The sequence below is a fragment of the Sarcophilus harrisii genome, chromosome 1 (assembly GCF_902635505.1).
Source record: "Sarcophilus harrisii chromosome 1, mSarHar1.11, whole genome shotgun sequence".
NCBI lineage: Eukaryota > Metazoa > Chordata > Mammalia > Dasyuromorphia > Dasyuridae > Sarcophilus > Sarcophilus harrisii.
The window spans coordinates 147,853,439-147,873,000 of record NC_045426.1 but is presented as its reverse complement, the minus strand read 5'-3'; the positions used below and the strand labels follow the sequence as shown (position 1 = coordinate 147,873,000).

Sequence of the window (19,562 nt, the reverse complement as noted above, 5' to 3'; positions counted from 1 at the left end):
TTTGCCCTAATTCAGGGGGAAAAAACATGCAAAAAAAATTCTCCGAATATGGCCCCTCCTTGTCTCAATTTGAAAACAAAATCATTAGGGTATAGTGAATCACATGGTCTTAGGCACTCACCATATCTATGAAGTTCAGATTTCATGTAGTTGGGAAGTTTTATGCTTTTAAATTGAAGCCAAACCAGGGAGGTTAGATGCTAGAGACAGTTAAATCCTGGGTCTACCCCATATTGGCTAAGGACTTGGGGGAAGGAAGTTTTGTCTGAGGCCAGTCAAGTATTGGGGGCAGTTTTGTCCTATCACAACTTTCCAAACAATTTCAAGAAATTGAAGTAAAATTCACCAGCCTATACTTTATGGCCTCCATGAGGACAATATTTTTTCCTTTCTCCAATCTTCTCTACTGCTTCAAAGATACGAACAATGGCTCACCAAGTAACACCAGTTATTTTAGCTGTCTGGCATTTACTTTACCTAGACTTATGACTTATTCTCCTCAAAAGAAATTAGGTGACTTCTTATTAATCTTGAGTTTCAACTCTCCATCAGCCATTTTTATTCTATTTTTTCCAGTTCAGAACCTATTAAGAATCTTTGGCAGATAAAACAGAATTAAAAAAAAAAAAAGCATTGAGTAGAAAACTGGTTATTTCTTGCCTAAAACAACAGCCACCTTACACTCTATTTTTTTGTTGTTTGGTTTGGTTTGGTTTTATGCTTTCCTTTCACTTTCAGCTTATTTTAAATTTTAGTATTTCTAAACCTTCTTAATCCTTCCTCATTCTCTTTGAGGGTATCTGTGGAAATAAGAGTGAAATCTTTTCAATGAACATAAGAAGGCCCTGACAAGTTGGGGGATTACCTACATTGATAAAATCATATATCATTGAAGTAAGTTTCAAAAATTAGGACGTTTAAAGAAATTGACCTAAGAACATCAAATATTTTAAAATTGTATTCAGATGGAATTTTCATTTTTAAAAATAGGGTGTTTTATTTGTTTGTTTGTTTTTTCTGGACAAGAAGAAGCTAAAATTGGTTAAAGATATGCTTTTAATTAAAATTTTTAAACCTTTTGGAGTTTACTGTAATGGGTAGGTTTCACCAGCAGAGGGAGGCCTAAGTCCATACTTAACTTTGAAAGCAGTAGGGCAAAGCAAATGAGTTAGAAACCAGGGTTCTTTATCATTTACACTGCCCTGAAAAAGACATTTTGCCTGGCATTTTAATAAACTTTTCATTCAGAGACAACTATTGCTTGAAATCACTGGAGTTGGATATCATTTTGTTTGAAGAGTACTGGAATTTGTTCAAAACAAACTCTTTACTTCATTCAATACTAACCAGTAAGAGACCTTTGAAGTGACCCAATTCAACCCCCTCCTTTATGAAACTGAAGCCTAGAGGAGTAGAATGAGATGCTGAAGAACACCCAATAAATTAGTAGTATATCTAAGACTGGAATCCATTTTCTGAACTCTTAAACCAATCATCTTTTTATGAGATCTTTAAGATTTATAGAGACTCATAGTGTGTGGGGGGGTAGTTTGTTTAACTTTTATAATTATTGTTTAATTTTATACCTGGAATTTGATGGGTTTAGAGACTTATAAGATGTGGATCCCTCCATTGATTCCTTGTGCTGCTCTTGGTCACCTAGACCCTCATTGACTTCACTCCCTTTTTTAAGAAGAAAAAATGAATAAACTATCACTGTTTAATCCTTCTTCCGTAACTGTCTTTCTCTTTCTCTTTCGAATTCACCTTAGACCGGATTCAAAGAGAAACTGCTTAGTCAATCACTGAAAGTGTCCTGTGTAAGAGGAAAATTTTCATTCTTTCAAATCCTGTAGAGATTTCCTTTACTCTTAGGTTGAGAAAAACTGTAATACTTCTATGAAGTCTAATTTTAAGGATATAGCCTATATCCAAGGACAACCTTTACTCAGACCAATAAAGTACTTAATTTGAGCAGTCAATTATGACACAGTGGAATCCAATTCTCTCACTCTATTTTTTGTTGTTTGCTATCAAATAGAACACATACTCAGTGTCCATTATGAGAACAGAATAGTACAGTCTATGATATTTCAGTATGATATAAATGAAATGATTATAGAGTTTCATTTGAAGCTTGGGAAAGTCACTTAAATTTTCTTAGCCTCAGTTTCCCCAAAACTAAAAAAAAAAAAACTAGTCTAAATGATATAAAAGGTCATTTCCACATCAGTTAGTCCATAAAAGGGCCTAAATTTCCTCTTCTGTAAGTTTGGATTTGGGTATCATTAGTGTTCTATAAATACCTCTGAAACTGAAACAGATGAGAAGGAAACAAGCCTTCATTAAAAACCTGCTATGTGCAAGGCATTTTACAAACATTATTGTTGGAATTTGATTTTTCTATCAATCCATTGAGGTAGGTATCCCCATTTTTATAGTTGAGGAAACTTAGGTAAATAGAAGTTAAACATCTTGTTCAAATCACACAACTAATAAGTTTCTAAAGTTGTATTGGGACTCAAGCCTTCAGGCGTATCACTTTATCTACTCTAATACATCCCTGCCTCAAGCTACTTAATATCTCTCTCTTGTTCACTGCCAAGCTTCTTTTTAAAAATAATTTATATTCATTTGTCCTACCACCCACTTACAACTTATTTTCTTACTACTGTTCCTTCCAATCCACTATTTTTTTGCTTATTTTTACCAGTGACCTTATCTCCAAATTCATTAGCTTCTTCTCCATTATTCTCTTCATGAACATCTCTGCAGCTTTTGAAAATGCTGACTATCCTTTCCATCTGCCATCTTATAAGAAACCACATTCTCTTGGTTGTTTCCTATCTTTGTCATTCTTCTTCTTTGTATTTTTTGGCAGGAGCACTGAAATAAAAATGATAAATAAATAAGTCTGGGTTTGGATGCTAGTTCTGCTACTTTCTATCTGTGTGACCTTGTTGAGTGACAGTATCTGTTCATATGTAAACGTGAGGTACTAGAAAAAATCCCTAAGATCCCTTTCAGCACCAAATTCTAGACAGCTAGATGGCACAGTGAATAAAAAGCCAGACTTGGAATTAGGAAGGTCTGAATTCAAATTTGGCCTCAGATATTAGCTTTGTAACCTTGAGCAAATCATTTACCTTTGATTTATCTCAGTTTCTTCAACTATAAAACAGAGATAATAACAGCACTCATCTTGCAGAGTTGTTGTGAGGATTTAATGAGATAGTACTTGTAAAGTGTCTGCCACATAGTATATAATATATAAATATATATATATATATATATAATATATATATATATATAAATGCTTATTATTTTCTTCCTCTATGGACTATATTATAATCTTTTGCATTATTTTCTATACTGCATTTTTTTCTCTGTCCACATGATGGCACCATGAAGCTAGAAAATGATGACTGTAACTAATCTGAATATTAAAAAATTATGAACAAAATAGATTTTAATACTTATTAAAACACTTGTATGTTTGAGATACAGGGCATTAAATTTCATGTGTGACATTAAGTGTTATCCTTTAAATAAATATTGAAATATAATGAAGAATATATATTTAAATATACTTTATAATATGTGTCAAAGTTCATGGTATTCTATACCTTTCATATTTTATGCCTTACATAATCTTTAAGAATGATACTATCAATAAAACAGCCTTTTAAATCAATTAATGCTATTCAGCAGTATTGAAATGCATGTACTAGTATATATATAAAGCTGTAGTTTATTGAAGTGATATAGTTCAAAATGGAAAACTGATCACAATTTGGCAATTAGTTGAAAGTTGCCTGAGAAGGGAAACTTCTCTCCCCCCAGGATAACCTATGAGGGAAGGGAAATTCAAGAGTTCATTCTCCTTCCTAAAATAAAGTCCAAAGTTTATTAAAATACAGAAAAAAAGATTTCAGTTCACCCAGACAAGTCCAGACTTGTCAGAGACTGTGCTATAAAGGAAGAAAGGGAAATAAACACTGGAAAGATCTTTCTCTTCCCCTTTTGAAATCAAGCAGGGGACTCCCATTCTACCATTATGCAGTAACTTTTGACAACTTTGTGTTGCTTACCATATATTCTCTGCCTGGAGGTTATACTTTTTCTTCTGGTTATGTGAATTTATGATTATGAGGACTTTAGGACTGCAACTATTGTGACCTTGGAAAGAAAAAAATGTGGAGGCATGTGCCTCTTGTTAACATGCTTATTTATACTTTAAACTTTATGGGTCCTTAACTTTTTGTGCTTCATGGACCTAAGCAGTCTGATGAAGCCTATGGAAGCCTTCTTAGAACTTTAAATGAATTATATGTGTGTGTGTATTTATTTCCTCTTTAATCCTATATATATATAAAAGCATTAAATTAAATTTAAAAATTAAATTAAAGCATAAAGATTAAAGAGGAAATAAATTGTATTAAACTAGTTATCAAAATATCTCTCTGAAAAAAGTTTACTGGACCAGAAGGTTAAGAGCCTCTACTTAAAGAGTTAGACAGAAAAATTCAATAAATAGCAAAACTGCGGTTTGACACGAAGTAGATAAAAAAGCTGAATGATGTATGAATTAGCTAAATGATTTCCACAATCAATAACTACTTAACATTTGAGTTGTTTTTGTTTTCATCCCTCTTTCTTTCATTGAACTCACCTAATATTCCTCCTCTTCCTTCTCTCATTAAAGCCCCCTGGCAAGAAGTCTATATAGAAATAAAAAGCAATATAATTTATTTTGGTGAAATTTTAAACTCTCTTCTCTTTAAATAAAAGAACAGTCAAAAGTCACTTGATAAACACTCTTAAAAGAAAGAAAGAAAGAAAGGAAGGAAGGAAGGAAGGAAGGAAGAAAGGAAGAAAGGAAGAAAGGAAGAAAGGAAGAAAGGAAGAAAGGAAGAAAGAAAGAAAGAAAGAAAGAAAGAAAGAAAGAAAGAAAGAAAGAAAGAAGAAAGAAAGAAAGAAAAGAGAGAGAGAGCGAGAGAGAAAGAAAGAAAGAAGAAACAAAAAAAGGTTTAAATTCCAGCAATAAAACTAGTTAATGGGAAGAGGGAGAGAGAAACATGAAATGAGGAAACAAAAGGAAGGGGGAAAGGGAGAAAAGGTGGAGGGAGTAATTGGCCATCAGTCTGTAAGACTTTCAACAATGTGTTAATTCCCTAAAGTGTATGTAGATTGTCACTATTTCTATCAGGACAGCTAGTATATCAGGACAGGCCTTGGTAATATTTCAGGAGAGGGCGCTCTTGACTTCAAAGTATTCTAACAGGCAAAGGTGACAGAAGCACTTCTCATTTTCCTCGCTTAGAGTACCTTCAAACCTATTCGCAGACTTACCAAGTACTTCCCCCACTTTCCCCTCCCCCAACCTATCCCCACCTCAAGCCGCATTCCCGCCCCCAGCATTCTGGCTAGGCTCCAGTGACCAGAAGGCCGAATTGAATAATATGACGAAAACGACATAGAGATCAAGACCCGCAAAAGACCACGCACGTTCTCCCCCCCGCCCTGCCCCACCCCCATTTAGGTCGCTTCTGAAACCTCTGGAACTTTAGAACTAGGAAGAGGCATAGGCAGAGCAGGGCGAGAGAGATTAGATCAGGGGAGCCTCCAGTTCCGTCCTTGCAGAGATCCAGTGGTAATGAGTTTGGGATAAAACTGACACTGCTTATCCTTTTATTTCATCATTTCTACTGAAATACTGGAACCATCCTCTTCCCGAAAAAAAAAAGTCCAGCAAGTTTTCTACAGACCTCTCAAGATACAGCCCCCAACAACACCAAGAAGACTTCGCTTCAGCAAGTTACTATTGCTTTTTAAACCCAGGGAAATTAAAGTCAGCTGGGGTTAAGAGGTGGGGGCGGTTGGAATTGAAACTATCCTCCAGCACTCCCCAAAGTGGTGTTTGCTTTGGATGGGCATCTCCGACCTCATCTTTCAGAAGGGTATGGGGGAGAGGGCAGTAAACAGGGAGAAATCCGACCCCTTGTTTTAGCCCCAGTTATCGCTTTAACAGGCAGCAGCAGTGTGAGTTTGCATGAGAGACAAGGCAAAGATCGCTAGCTTTCCTCCACTTTGTAATCTTCATCTTGGAAGAGGTAGCGTATATATGTCTGTGTGTTAATCGTGGGGGTGGATGGAAGATAGGAAGCTGGAGGTGGCGGGGGGTCGAGGAGGGCAGGGATGGCTGTCACTTCTATTTGTATTTTATGTCCCTTAGAGAGTTCTAACGTAGTGACCAGCTATCTTCCCAGCAGGGGAGCTTTCCCGTAACCTGGCCGGTGGTCCCCTTTTTTTTCCCTCCCCTCCCCTCTTCCAGCTGGGGTCCACGGACTACAGCGAATCAAGAAGGAACAGCCTAAGCCTCGGCCGCGAGCGCTCGGGGTGGCTACAACACGCACCCCCAGCGCACCTCCCAGGCCAGTGGCTCCCCTTAGAATGGCGAGGGTGGGCGGGCCGTTCTTTGTGACGTCTCGCCCCTTCTCAAGTTCCCACCCCCTTTCGAACCGCCCCTACTTATAAAACCACAGCGCCCGACCATTCCACTCGCACAAGTCGAACACACGCATTTGGCCGGGGCTGGGCAGCTGTGATAGCTGAGGACACGGGCTCGGGTAGTCGGGAGCGCGGCACCAGCTCAGAGCCTGGGTGGTGGGAGCAGCGCCCCGACATCGAGGAGGCTGAGGCAAAGGTCGAGGCAGAAGGAGACGCGATGGAATTACTGAGGACGATCACCTATCAGCCAGCCGGCACAACCAAGATGTGCGAGCAGGCGCTGGGCAAAGCCTGTGCTGGGGAGTCTAGGAAGAAAAAGCAGCAGCTGCCGGAGGAGCCGCTGCCGCCGCCGTCGCAACAGCAGCAGCCGGCGGCACAACCGCAGCAGCAGCAACCCCAGACCCAGCTGTCTGCACACCATCATCACCATCATTCGCACTCCGGGACCGAGGTCTCGAGGATTATAACCGACCCCACCACGGGGAAGCGCTACTGCCGGGGCAAGGTGCTGGGGAAGGTAAGTGGTACCCGGCGCGCGATGCTGGAGGAAAGGAGGAGAAAATGGAAGGGGCATTGAACTGCGAGTGTGGGGGAGTGAAGGTCTCGCGTGGACCCTCGTCTCATGAGAGTCCACGCGAGACCCTCGCTCCCCATGCCCCAGATGAGGGCAAGTGAGGCTTTTCTAGCAATCCTCGCCCTCCCAATAGCCCCAGTTTACCTGGGTGGTTCGAGCAGCACTTCCTCGCTGGCCCCTTCTTCCCATTTCCTCATCAGCCTCTGCCCCGGGGCAGCTGCAGCAGCAGCAGGAGCAGCTGCTTCCTGCCCTGGTGTCCCGGTTCTTTCACCTGGTGCTGTTTCTGGTCGGGGCTTTGTGCGTAAGGGTGATCGAAGCATCTCCCTTTTCCTCTATCCTGCGCTCCACCGCCAGGCTTTCCTGAAGCCTTTTAGGTTATAAAATAAAAAAGTAGAAACCTTCCGTCTTTGTCCGATCAGAGGGTTGTGTAGAAATAGTAGTGCTTTTGTCCCCTCTCCATATAATTCTTCTATCTGAAAATTCCTTGAATACGATTGCTTTCTTAAATTTAGCTTTCTCTGTCTCCCCTACTCCCAAAACATTATAAAGCCATCTTTGTTACTGAGGCGAGGAAACTGTGTCTGACCTCTTTCAACCCTTTCAAGGTGCTTTAAAAAGAATTCCTCTCCAACCACAAAAGAGTCCATTTTCCTGTTTTTCCCCTTTTTTTCTCCCCCCACCCCCAAATGCTTAGCTTAATTTTCTATCTTTGTCTCATTTTAGGGCGGCTTTGCAAAGTGTTATGAAATGACAGATTTGACAAATAACAAAGTCTATGCTGCAAAAATCATTCCTCACAGCCGTGTAGCTAAGCCTCATCAAAGGGAAAAGGTGTGTATGACTGTTGTTTAAAATATTTTCTTTGTGTGGCAGAATGGCCCTTCCCTCTTAGGAAAATGTCTTCTGCATGTGTAAGCACTGTCTCCTCAGAGGTGACGTGAGGCTCACAGAGCACATCTTGCTTTTTCTTTTAGATTGACAAAGAAATAGAGTTGCACCGGATTCTTCATCACAGGCATGTGGTACAGTTTTACCACTACTTTGAAGACAAAGAAAACATTTATATTCTCCTGGAGTACTGCAGTAGAAGGGTAAGGATCAGAAACAACTAAGTCCATGAAATTCACTTGCCCCCAAATTGCTGGGATTTTCAAAGTATTCATTTATAGTAAAAAAAAAAAAAAAAAAAAAAAAAAATTCATTTTCTATGAAAAGTAAAAGTCGAGCAGCTAATTTTAACAACTTTTTCCCTCCTCAGTCTATGGCTCATATCTTGAAAGCAAGAAAGGTATTGACAGAGCCAGAAGTCCGATACTACCTCAGGCAGATTGTGTCAGGTCTGAAATACCTTCACGAACAAGAAATCTTACACAGAGATCTTAAATTAGGTAAGCTTGTGCCTAAAATACTGATCCTATTGGCAAAGGGGGGTAGGGTACCTTTATGGTTTTCCCCCATCTGCTTTTTATTTTTTATTTGATCTAATGAATGCATTCTTTCATTTTGCCCTCTCTATCATCTTGCAATGAACCCTTTTTTTTTAAAAATGCTTTCACTGTATGTTCAACAGTAACTGTATTTGACTCTTGTGAATGATCTAGGAGGAATCATGTTCTTGACTATCCTTATTTCAGGCAATTTCTTTATTAATGAAGCCATGGAACTAAAAGTGGGGGACTTTGGCTTAGCAGCAAGGTTGGAACCACTGGAACACAGAAGGAGGTAAGAATCTAAAAGACATACTACGCCAGAATCTATAGATATGAGAGAGAATAGGAATATTTAAGCCATGTTCTGTTTGAAATCAGAACACTGATTTAGATCATTTAATATCTAGAGCACATAATCATAAGACTTCTAATAAACTAAAAACTCAGAGGAGGCAAAAAAAAAAAAAAGAAGTCTAAATGTGTTCAAAATATTAAAACTGAAAAAACCTTGTTTATCTAAAGGGAAAACAGTGGTCTTGGTTTGTTAAAACTGGTAGATCTGAGATAGCATATGTGCAAATTTTAAAGCAAATCCAATCCCCTCTTCATATATTTGTGTGCTGCTTATTCCCAAAGGTCATCTGGTTGAGACCATATTGTAAATATTACCTTGACAATGGTTATTTGGGTTTTTTAATTCTATCCCTCTTAATCTTGGGGGGGGGGGGGATCTCATCTGTCTTTTTTAAAATAATGAAATTCCCTAACTTTTTTTTTTAATTCTTATTTTTGTTGTTGTTTTTTAGAACAATCTGTGGCACTCCAAACTATCTCTCTCCTGAAGTCCTCAATAAACAAGGGCATGGCTGTGAATCAGATATTTGGGCCTTAGGCTGTGTAATGTAAGTATAGTGTACTATCTATTCTGAATTCATAATACAAATTTTAGTTTTCCGAAACCTTTAATAGGACTTAGCATGCAACCTTGCCTAAAGGAAGTTTTGTTTCACTCCTTAGGTATACAATGTTACTAGGAAGACCTCCATTTGAAACGACAAATCTCAAAGAAACTTATAGGTGTATAAGGGAAGCCAGGTATACAATGCCATCTTCATTGCTGGCCCCTGCAAAGCACTTAATAGCCAGCATGTTGTCCAAAAATCCTGAAGATCGCCCTAGTTTAGATGACATCATACGTCATGACTTCTTCTTGCAGGTTGGTGCATTGTCTTTTGCTGCCATAACAAAGTTGGCACAACAACATTCCAGACATCTTATAGTTCTCTGACTGTCCTTTTTCCCCCTGTCATTTTACAGGGCTTTACCCCAGATAGACTTTCTTCTAGCTGCTGTCATACGGTTCCAGATTTCCACTTATCAAGTCCCGCCAAGAATTTCTTCAAGAAAGCGGCTGCAGCTCTTTTTGGTGGCAAAAAAGAAAAAGCAAGATATTTTGATACACATAGTAAGTTATTTCATAGCCCTTAGAATTTTTTTTTTTAAAAACTATTGGTTAGCTCTAGAAAACTCTGTTTAATATAATTAGCTTTTTATTGTAAAGTTGAGAATAAAATTTATTTCAGGTCCTCTTTGAATATGCTGTCAATGCATAGAAAGACAGATTTGTTATGGTATAATTAGTTTTTCTGGGTGCATTTATTGTGATTGACAGCTTTTTTGTTAATTAATCAGTTGAATGTACTGCTTATTTAACTGCAACCAATGACATTTGTATAATGCTGTTTCTTTCATGGTTGTTTATAAGCTGAAAATCAGGAAAAACAAAAAATTGGATTGAATTGCAGTCATGCTCATACTCTTCTTTCCTTGATTTTCAGATAGACTAGCTAAAGAAGATGAAGAAATTTACAAGCTCAGACATGATCTGAAGAAAACATCGATAACTCAACAGCCCATCAAACATAGAGTGGATGAGGTATGTAGGAAAAGAATAAAAAGTATTTGCCTGCTCTGATTGAAGCTGATAATTCTTGACTGGGCTTTACCCCAGATAGACTTTCTTAGCCTGTATGTTAACTAAACTAATGTATTTATCACAGTCCAAGCATGCAAAATACCCATCACAAAACATTTTTCATAAGGTTTTCTAAAAGCTTTTTCCACCCATCCAGACCTGTCACCTTTAACAATCTTGATTCCGGCCTTTCTATTTTGACATGGTGCAAAACATAAGAAGCCAAGTAATCTGGCTTACATAATTTGTCTCCTTCCCCCAACATCCACGACTTTAAATCTTGTCACTTGCTCACAAAGCTTTGAAAGTTTCACTTTAGTGTTGAAGTATTAAATGTATTCAGATGCTTAATTCTTAATGCAGGACTCTCTCTTCTTAGGAGATCCAGCCACCCAGCACTACTGTTGCCAACTCTGGAGCACCTGCAGTAGATTCCAAGCAGCAAATTGGTGATGCGATTCGAATGATTGTCAGAGGGACTCTTGGCAGCTGCAGCAGTAGCAGTGAATGTAAGTAGATGACAAAATGGTACTCATCCTTGGAAAATGTAAATGCTTAAAGACTTGAGTTAGCTGGTGTCAAATTAGAACATGTTTCCCGTGGTAAATTGCAATTCCTTACTACAGAATATATAGGAGAAAAAAGACTATATTTGGAGTCAGAATAATGAGATTAGAGCGCTGATATTTATTCCTTTTTGTAACCCATGGCAAGTCAGGTAGTTGTTTAGCCACAATTTCCAGATCTGAAAATTTAAGAAGGTTGAATAACATGGAGACAGTATAGAGTAGTAGATAAAATAGGAAACAGAACCTGGATTCAGATCCTTCCCCTGTCACTGTTACAAAAGACAAGACGTTTATCTCATTTAAATCTCTTGTTTTCTTTTCTACTTAAAAAAAAAAAAAAAAATGGTCAAACTAGATGAGTTAGAGTGTCCTTTGAGGTCCAAATCTGTGACCCTATAGACATCTCTAAATCCCTTGAGAAATTATTGGCAGAATAGGAAAGCTACAAGCCCAAAACAAAAGTAGAAAATGTATAGGTTTTGTTCTTGAGACCTTAGATTTAATTTAGACCTAACTTTCTCCAAACGTCTTTAAATCATATCTTCCATTCCATTACAAAATATTATCTCTAAAACTCCAATCTCATGTTTTTTAGGTCTTGAAGATAGTACCATGGGCAGTGTTGCAGACACAGTGGCAAGAGTACTTCGAGGGTGTCTAGAAAACATGCCAGAGGCTGACTTTATCCCGAAAGAGCAATTGGTCACCTCATTCCAGTGGGTGACCAAATGGGTGGATTATTCAAATAAATATGGCTTTGGTTATCAGCTGTCAGACCACACTGTTGGTGTGCTCTTCAACAACGGTGCCCATATGAGCCTCCTTCCTGACAAAAAGTAATTATTCAGTAAATTTATAATTTCAACTTATTCATTTTCTTTTTAAAATTTATTTTTATTGTTGTTAAAAGTCTTATTTCTAGGAAAACATGTCTCTCTGACTTTTCTTCTTTCTTCTTTCCTCCCCTTCTTGTCTATTAGGACAGTCCACTACTATGCAGAGCTTGGTCAATGTTCTGTTTTCCCAGCTACCGATGCCCCTCAACAATTCATCAGCCAAGTGACTGTGCTAAAATATTTCTCTCACTACATGGAAGAGAATCTCATGGATGTAAGTGGCCCAGACTGCCCAGAATTCAACATGTTCTTGCCAATCAGAGTTGTCCATACAAGAGCTAATTTCTTGAATCTTCCTTCTGTCTTTTAGGGTGGAGACCTACCTAGTGTTACAGACATCAGGAGACCAAGACTCTACTTGCTGCAGTGGTTAAAATCAGACAAGGCCTTAATGATGCTCTTCAATGATGGCACTTTTCAGGTAAATAGTGATAAAGGCCTATGATAACTTCCCTGGTCATCTCTTCAGAATTCTCCTTAGCTTCATCTAACAATACTCTTACATTTTTCCCCTCTTCTTAATTTTACACAGGTGAACTTCTACCATGATCATACAAAAATCATTATCTGTAGCCAGAATGAGGAATATCTGCTGACATATATCAATGAAGATAGGATATCCACTACCTTCAGGCTGACAACCTTGCTGATAACTGGGTGTTCGTTAGAATTAAAAAACCGAATGGAATATGCACTGAACATGTTGCTGCAAAGATGTAACTAAAGGACTTTTCTGTCTAAATCCAAAGGACTTTTTTTTTATTTCACTGTGAGAACGAAAGGGAAGGCAGGAGAATGATCAGTATGTTGAAGATGGACAGGTGGTGGTACGAAAACAATTTCTTTGCAGCCTGCTGGGCTGGGACCAGACTGAGGCATAAAAAAAAAAAAAATCTTGTCTTTGGATGCCATTAAACAGTGTACTAGAATGCAGTTTTCCTTGATGTACCTGTTTAAGAGGTTTTTCGGACAATTTCTCAGCAAAAATGCATTGACTTTTAACTTCTCTCTGTAGAGAGCATTTCAGTCAGAGGACTTGGAACTGTGAATACACTTCCTGAAGGGGAGGGAGGGGGAGAAAGCTCCCATGTTATTGAACGGCTGTAACTAGAGCAGCTTTGGGCTGCCCAACTGTGAACTATGGCCATATTTTTTTTTTCTTTTAATTTTTCAAGACAAAAAATAACCCACACTTGTGGCTGGAGAAGTGCATTCCTTGTTAATAAACTTGTTATTTATTACAGCCTAAAGTGCAGTATTTATTACCTAAACTTTTTTTTTTTGGGGGGGGGGATGTTGACCATTTTAAACTGTTGGCAATAAAGAGAATGAAAAGCAGAAGCTTTGCTTTCCTGTCTTAAATCTAGATTTTAAAAATTGGTGGCAAAAGAATGGGTTTTGAGTTGGTGCCAGACAGATGACTGGTATTATGTACTTTCCTGAACGACTCAGTAGACTGTATTTGGAAAATGTACAGATAAAACACCATGCCTACCCTCATCCCCCCAGCAATAATGTGGTGATACTAGTAGGACGCTGACATTTTGTCTCTCCCTCCCTCCACTTGTATGCTGACTCAGACTTAAGAAATATATATCTCTGTTTCAACAGGAAGAGAGCAAATGAGCTACAAAAGACACTATTAAAAACCAAAATTCAGGTCTTGTTCGAACTTAAGATACTTGGTCTCTTAAGAATACTTATCTAGAACTAGTTTAGCTTGGCTCTGAAGGCTATAATAATAAGTAAACAACTCATTTCATTAGGTGACAGCAGGGATGGGAAACTAATTTTAACACTGTGCAGCCTCACTCTGCATTATAATATTTGCACCACCTATATGTATTACTCAGCCTCTTAAAAAAAATAATTCAAATCCTGTTTCCCAGTGCTAGGGCAGGAGTCTAGAAGTTGAAATCTTTTTGTAAGTCTCCTTTGGTGTGTAAAGGAGGAAGGGTGATATGGTACTTGGGTTTTTAGGTAATCTACAGTATCTATCTTAACTATTCTTGGAGAGGTCAAGACTTTATTTCCAAACTGGCTTTCATTCAGTTCTATTCTCTTACACACACATTAAAGAAAGCTGTTAATCCAGTTCTCCTGAACTTGTGTTGACCTGCGCATGATGCAAATTATTTGTTTTGAATTCTTTTCCAAATTGGATCACTTCGGATTCTGGGAAGAAGAGAAACAGTCGATAATTAGGCAAAGGGTCTACATGTACTTTTGAGGTTTGGTGTTCATCTTCCTACTTAAAGATGATTAGTACACATTTTAGTTAAAAAAAAATGATAAAACATATCTTGCACCATCAAAGAATGCACATAGTTTGGATTTACAGAGGATGTGGCATTTGGAAATCATATATCTAGTCTTAATAATAAACATTAATAAAGTATGCAAAGCACTTTTTATCCATTATCTTATTAGGTCCTCACAACTACCCTGTGAGGTAAAAATAAATATCTCCATTTTACAGGTAAGGAAATTGAGACTCTTTGAAGTTAAATGACCTGCCCATGGGCAGGGCTATTAAATAGCCCAGGAAAGATTTCAACTCAGGTTCCTTAATCTGCCTAATAGTATTTTCTATACAGTTTGGTAGCTAAGGTTGAAGGGAAACATTAAGGGGTTTTTTGGAGTTCCACGTCTGAAGCTGACTCCCTTGCTAGATGAGAGCTAAAACTTGATGTTCTCAGAGGATGCCACTTCAGCCAATAGCTGACCTGTGGGAAAAACTGGAGGCAGAACAACCCATAACGGTGATATTTAGACAATTTTTAAACTAATGTTCAGGTGACCGTGTGTGAGCGTGTGTGTTTTAAATTGAAGTTATACATACACTTAAGTCATTGCTTTTAATAGTATGCCGTTAATGATCATTCCTGCTGCATTTCATCTAACTACAGATAGCCCTGTTCCTAACCAAGCATTGCATGTTCTGTTATTCTTGCTTCACTTGTTATTTTGAATCTGGACTTTGTACTCTGATGAACAGAGAGGAAGAGATTGTATAAGCTTCAAAAATATAAAATTTCCTTCCATTCAACAACATCTCTTAAAGTACTTCCAAACAGAAAACAATACACGTCATGAAGAACCTCAGAAGCACATTAATGTGGCACTGAATTCTTTTCCCTAATCTATAAAATAACTGGGTCCTGAAGAGTGATCAGATACCAGTACACCTTAGTTACAAAAGGTTTGGAGCCACTGTTGTAGAGAAAAGAGATCACCTGGGCCTGCAAAACTCCCCATTGTGTCCCAAACCATATTAAAATATAACTGGGAAATGTTTAACAAGATAAAACTTTTAAAATGTAATGAAACATAGATAATATTATTTGTGGCTTTCTAAGAAAATATGTTATCCATCATAGAGATCTTCTATTTGAGTTTTCCATTGTTTCTGCGTAGAAGTCATTTAAATAGAGCTTTCCCAGTCCCATATGAACATTATAGAGATATAGAGATAGTGATTTCTGGGGAGAGAACTAATAATGAAAAAATGCCCAAGAAAATCTAGCAATGCAGATTAACAACTTAGTCTGGGAGAGCAAATCTGAGTGCCAAGGGTCACAGAACCAGCATTGTCAGAGACAGATTTTGAACTTAAGCCTTCCCAGTGCCAAAATTGGCTGGCTCTGTCTCCTATATCATACTTCCATATCACTAGTTGGGGAAAAGGGAAAGCAGTTTTCATGGGGCACTTTACCAGCTTTAAATAAGTTGCTAACATGGTATTTATGTTAATCACAACTGGTTGAATTATCTTCTCTCTGGAGAAGTTTGACTCTATTCCCTCAACATATTAGTGGTGTTCATTAGCTGGGTAACTACTAAAAAGTCTTTCTTGCTCTAAATTTACTGTTGTACTTGGTACCCTTCTCTAGGGAATAGAAGTGTGAAATAGTTTTTTCTATGGATGGATTTAAAATTCCAGCTCTCTGTGTTCACAGATAAATAGAACTAAGCTTCCAGTAATTTGCATTGACATTTCTGAAACACTGGCCTTTAGTCTATTCTATAGGAAAAAGGAATTCACTTTCCTTTAAACTACAAGGGCAATTTAGCAAGGAAGGCATATTTGCAAAATGCTTTATTTTTAAAACATGAACATGTTATCAGCCTCAAAGTGCAAAAATGTCTTCAGACCTGCCAAAGAGAATTCTTAGTAAAAGGTGCATTAGAGGCTTATGAAAACTAAAATTTCTTATTGGTTGCTGATCTCCCTTTGCATGATTCATCAACTCAATATGTGATTTATGTTTAATCATGTGATTAAGAGAAAAAAAGATTGATACCAAATAAAGACTAGACAATAGGGAATAATAATTAAATGATTACTGACTCTATCCCATTTTTTTGGATCAAATATAATTGTTTACATGTGGTTAAATTTTATGGACAGGACTTTTTTACCAAGATTTTGCAATCCTATTTCTTCTTCTTGTGTGTATTTCTCTTCATTTGATTAAAACATCTTCTCTGTCCATCTGTAGCTCACATGAAAACCTCACATTCTGCATGAAATTAATTTTTATACATTATTCACCACAAAGAAAAGATAATGTGGGTTTATGTACATATATTTCTGCTTCTGGTGAATCACAATATCCCAAGGTAGCTTATTCTCTTTCTCACTCATGTTTAGCTTGAACTCCTCATCCTTCTTCCCCTCCTCCCCACAACTGCCCATTCCTGTTTTTTTTTTTTGGGGGGGGGGGAGGGGGACTTTTATTTTTTTTTTTTGTATTAGAAATGTTAGCTTATTTTTAATACACGTTGTTTTATGAATCATGTTGGGAAAGAAAAAAGCACAAGGGAAAAACCATGAGAAGATAAAAAAAAAAAAAAAAAAACTAGAAAAAAGAAGTAAATATGTTTGCTGAGTGTTTATTTACATTCAGTCTCCTTAGTTCTTTTTCTGAATGAAGATGGCATTTTCTGTCCAAAGTCTATTGGGATTGTTTTGGACCCATTCCTGTTGATATTTCATTTCAACCTGATGCTAAACTATAACCTTAATCATCTTCCGAGAGCAAACACAAGGACATTTCTCAGAAGAGGACAATTTTAATCTCTTCAGACAATAAGATCCTTAAATTCCACAGTAAAGGATTTTGTCATTGTTGATGATCAGTCATTTCACTTCTATCTGATTACATTTGGGGATTTTTTTTTGGAAGTGTAAAGATAATAAAGTGATTTGTCATTTCCTTCTGTCTCTCATTTTACAAATGAGCAAATTGAGGCAAATAGGATTAAGGGACTTGCTCAAAACCACACAGCTAGTAAGTATCTCTGGCTAGATTTGAATTTAAAAAGATGAGTCTTCCTGGTACTAAACCCAGTACTCTATCCACTGCTCCACTTACTTGCCCTGTATAAGAAGAGATATCCAATACCAAACCTCCAAAAAGAATGTTCATGAATATGAACACTTAGAGGATGCCAGTAGGTGGGAATGGACTAAACTACCTTTTTAAAAGAAGTATATTGTTCTGGTATCTTTAGCACTTCTTCAAGATTTCTTATTCATAGCTCTTTCACTTCTACTTCATTCCAGGTTAATTCCTTTGGAGGCCACACCCCCTCCCTTTCCTAAGGAACATCTAAATTCCATCCTACCCTTATTGGAGAACTAACAGAAACACATGTAGCTCAGAGAGAGAAAATGTGGATTGGCTTTTGGATGAATAATCATCCCTCCCAATCTCCCTTTTTCAGTTTCCTCAAAACAAATATAATAATAGCACCCTAATTGACAGATTGCTGTGAGAATTACATGAGGTAATGCTAATAAAGGGTTTTTCAATCCTTAAAATGCTGTATAAATATGAATTATTATTATTATTATTGATTACTTGCCCCCCTCCTCATCTTCCCTTCCTTAACTTTTTTCCTTCCCCCTTTCCTTCCATTTGCCTTCTATTTCCCTCAAAGCTACAAAAGTTCAATATAGCAAAAATAGTATGTAAATGATTCAGGATAGAGGGATCGACTTTTTAGGGAGGATAAGATCAGGAAGGAAGAACCTTTCCAGCCTTTTTCTTACCTCAAATCCCAGTCCATTTTTTTAAAACTTGGGTGAATTTCAGAAATTCCATAAGATACACTGAAAATCAATTTTATGGCATGCTAGTCAGTCCAGTAGATAGGAAAAATGATGTTTTTCAAAAGATAAGAGCGCACCCAGGTGTAAATGGATACTTATAAAATCCATTTCTTTTTTCTTTCTTGACTTGCCCAAACCTTCTCATAGCTTCTTTGATTCTACTGTTTCAGTGCTGTTTTCTGCCTTATTAACTCTAGCAATGGAAAAGATCTCTTTGATTGAATCACCACAATTTAATTATACCAATGTATTCAAATTAAGAAGTTAGCCCCCCATTTAAATATACAGTGTTGAAATCTAATATCATGGTTCATCAATGTTTAGAGTTCAATTTAATAGGATATATGAAGATAGCTCCTGGGACAACCCTGGCAATTTTATTTCTGTGTGAAAACAAAATAATTTGAAATATTAAAGCCCAACTGTTCCCCCACTGAGGTGATGCCAGAATGATAGAAACTGAGAAGTCTCTGTGCTCTTGAATTGTGGATTATTAGATATTTCAGGACAGCTTTGCAGAGCAGCACATGCCCCAAAGAAATTTGACCTCAAGGAAATTAGGCAAGGGGCTTGAAAGAAATGTAATACATTTTTTTCTTACTATTCTTTTTGTTCAGTTTTCCTGGAAATTTTTGCTTGAGGGTCAATTTTCAGATAAGGATACAGGCAGTTATTTTAACAATGTGAGTAAATGGTCTTGATGATACTAATAATTAATTATGATTAGTTATTAATTAATAATACCTTAATGATACCTAAGAAATGATAAGGATAGCAAAGATGGAGTAGAATCTTCTAAAATGTGTTGCATCAGTAAAAGCCATATGAGCAAGCAAGAGTGTTGGTGGACCCTGAGAGGTCTCAAAGTCCATACATCAAGCTTGTTTACAATGTGGGAAAGCATTGTAGAGAGTGGCAAAAAAAAAAAAAAAAAAAAATGATGATGATGATGATGATGATGACAATAATGACATCTAATGTGTACATAGCACTTAAAAATTTCCAAAACTCTTTAGATATATTGTCTTGGTGTTTGGCATAATTGATAGACATTTGATGAATTTCTATTGATTGACTAATTGAAATCTAGTAAAGAGATATTTCATAGACAAATAGCAATGGTACAAATAAGTGAATGAGGGTTGTGAAAGCAAAGTGGGGATCAAAGGGAAGGGTAATTAACAAGAAAAATCAAGAAAGATTTCCTAGAAGAGATGAAATTAGAATTAGGATTTAAAAGATGTACAAGAATTCATCAGGTGCAGAAATGGGATCAGGTGGAACAATAAAAGGAATATGGGAAAGCACAGGTTATGTACAAATACCAGAATAGCCTGGTGTAATTGGAGTGCTGAGTAGGTGGAGGGGAGATGAGATAAGCCTGGAATGGTAGGACAACACCAGATTATGGAGAGCTTTACCATGAGGCTGAGGAACTCAAACCTTATTTAGTGTACAATAGACGTTGAGCAAAAGAATGACTTGATAGG

At 37.4% G+C, this 19,562-nt stretch overlaps 1 protein-coding gene and 1 long non-coding RNA gene across 2 annotated transcripts; one reads left to right on the top strand and one right to left on the bottom strand.

Annotated features, from left to right (window-relative positions):
- Positions 1 to 1,551: 1,551 nt before the first annotated feature.
- LOC116420961 lies at positions 1,552 to 4,334 on the bottom strand. The gene is made up of 3 exons (XR_004231357.1): positions 4,092 to 4,334; positions 2,718 to 2,886; positions 1,552 to 1,683 (listed from the first exon to the last, which is right to left on the bottom strand). It is a non-coding gene; the product is annotated as an uncharacterized LOC116420961 (long non-coding RNA).
- A 1,237-nt stretch (positions 4,335 to 5,571) lies between these two features.
- On the top strand, positions 5,572 to 13,295 carry PLK2 (polo like kinase 2). The gene is made up of 16 exons (XM_031965300.1): positions 5,572 to 5,817; positions 6,032 to 6,113; positions 6,335 to 7,027; positions 7,808 to 7,915; positions 8,059 to 8,175; positions 8,343 to 8,472; positions 8,719 to 8,806; positions 9,321 to 9,416; positions 9,532 to 9,730; positions 9,832 to 9,979; positions 10,353 to 10,450; positions 10,869 to 10,998; positions 11,654 to 11,894; positions 12,039 to 12,168; positions 12,265 to 12,375; positions 12,487 to 13,295. The coding sequence occupies exons 3-16, from the start codon at positions 6,728 to 6,730 to the stop codon at positions 12,676 to 12,678; spliced, it is 2,088 nt and encodes a 695-aa protein (XP_031821160.1). The 5' UTR covers positions 5,572 to 5,817; positions 6,032 to 6,113; positions 6,335 to 6,727; the 3' UTR covers positions 12,679 to 13,295.
- The last annotated feature ends 6,267 nt before the right edge of the window (positions 13,296 to 19,562 follow it).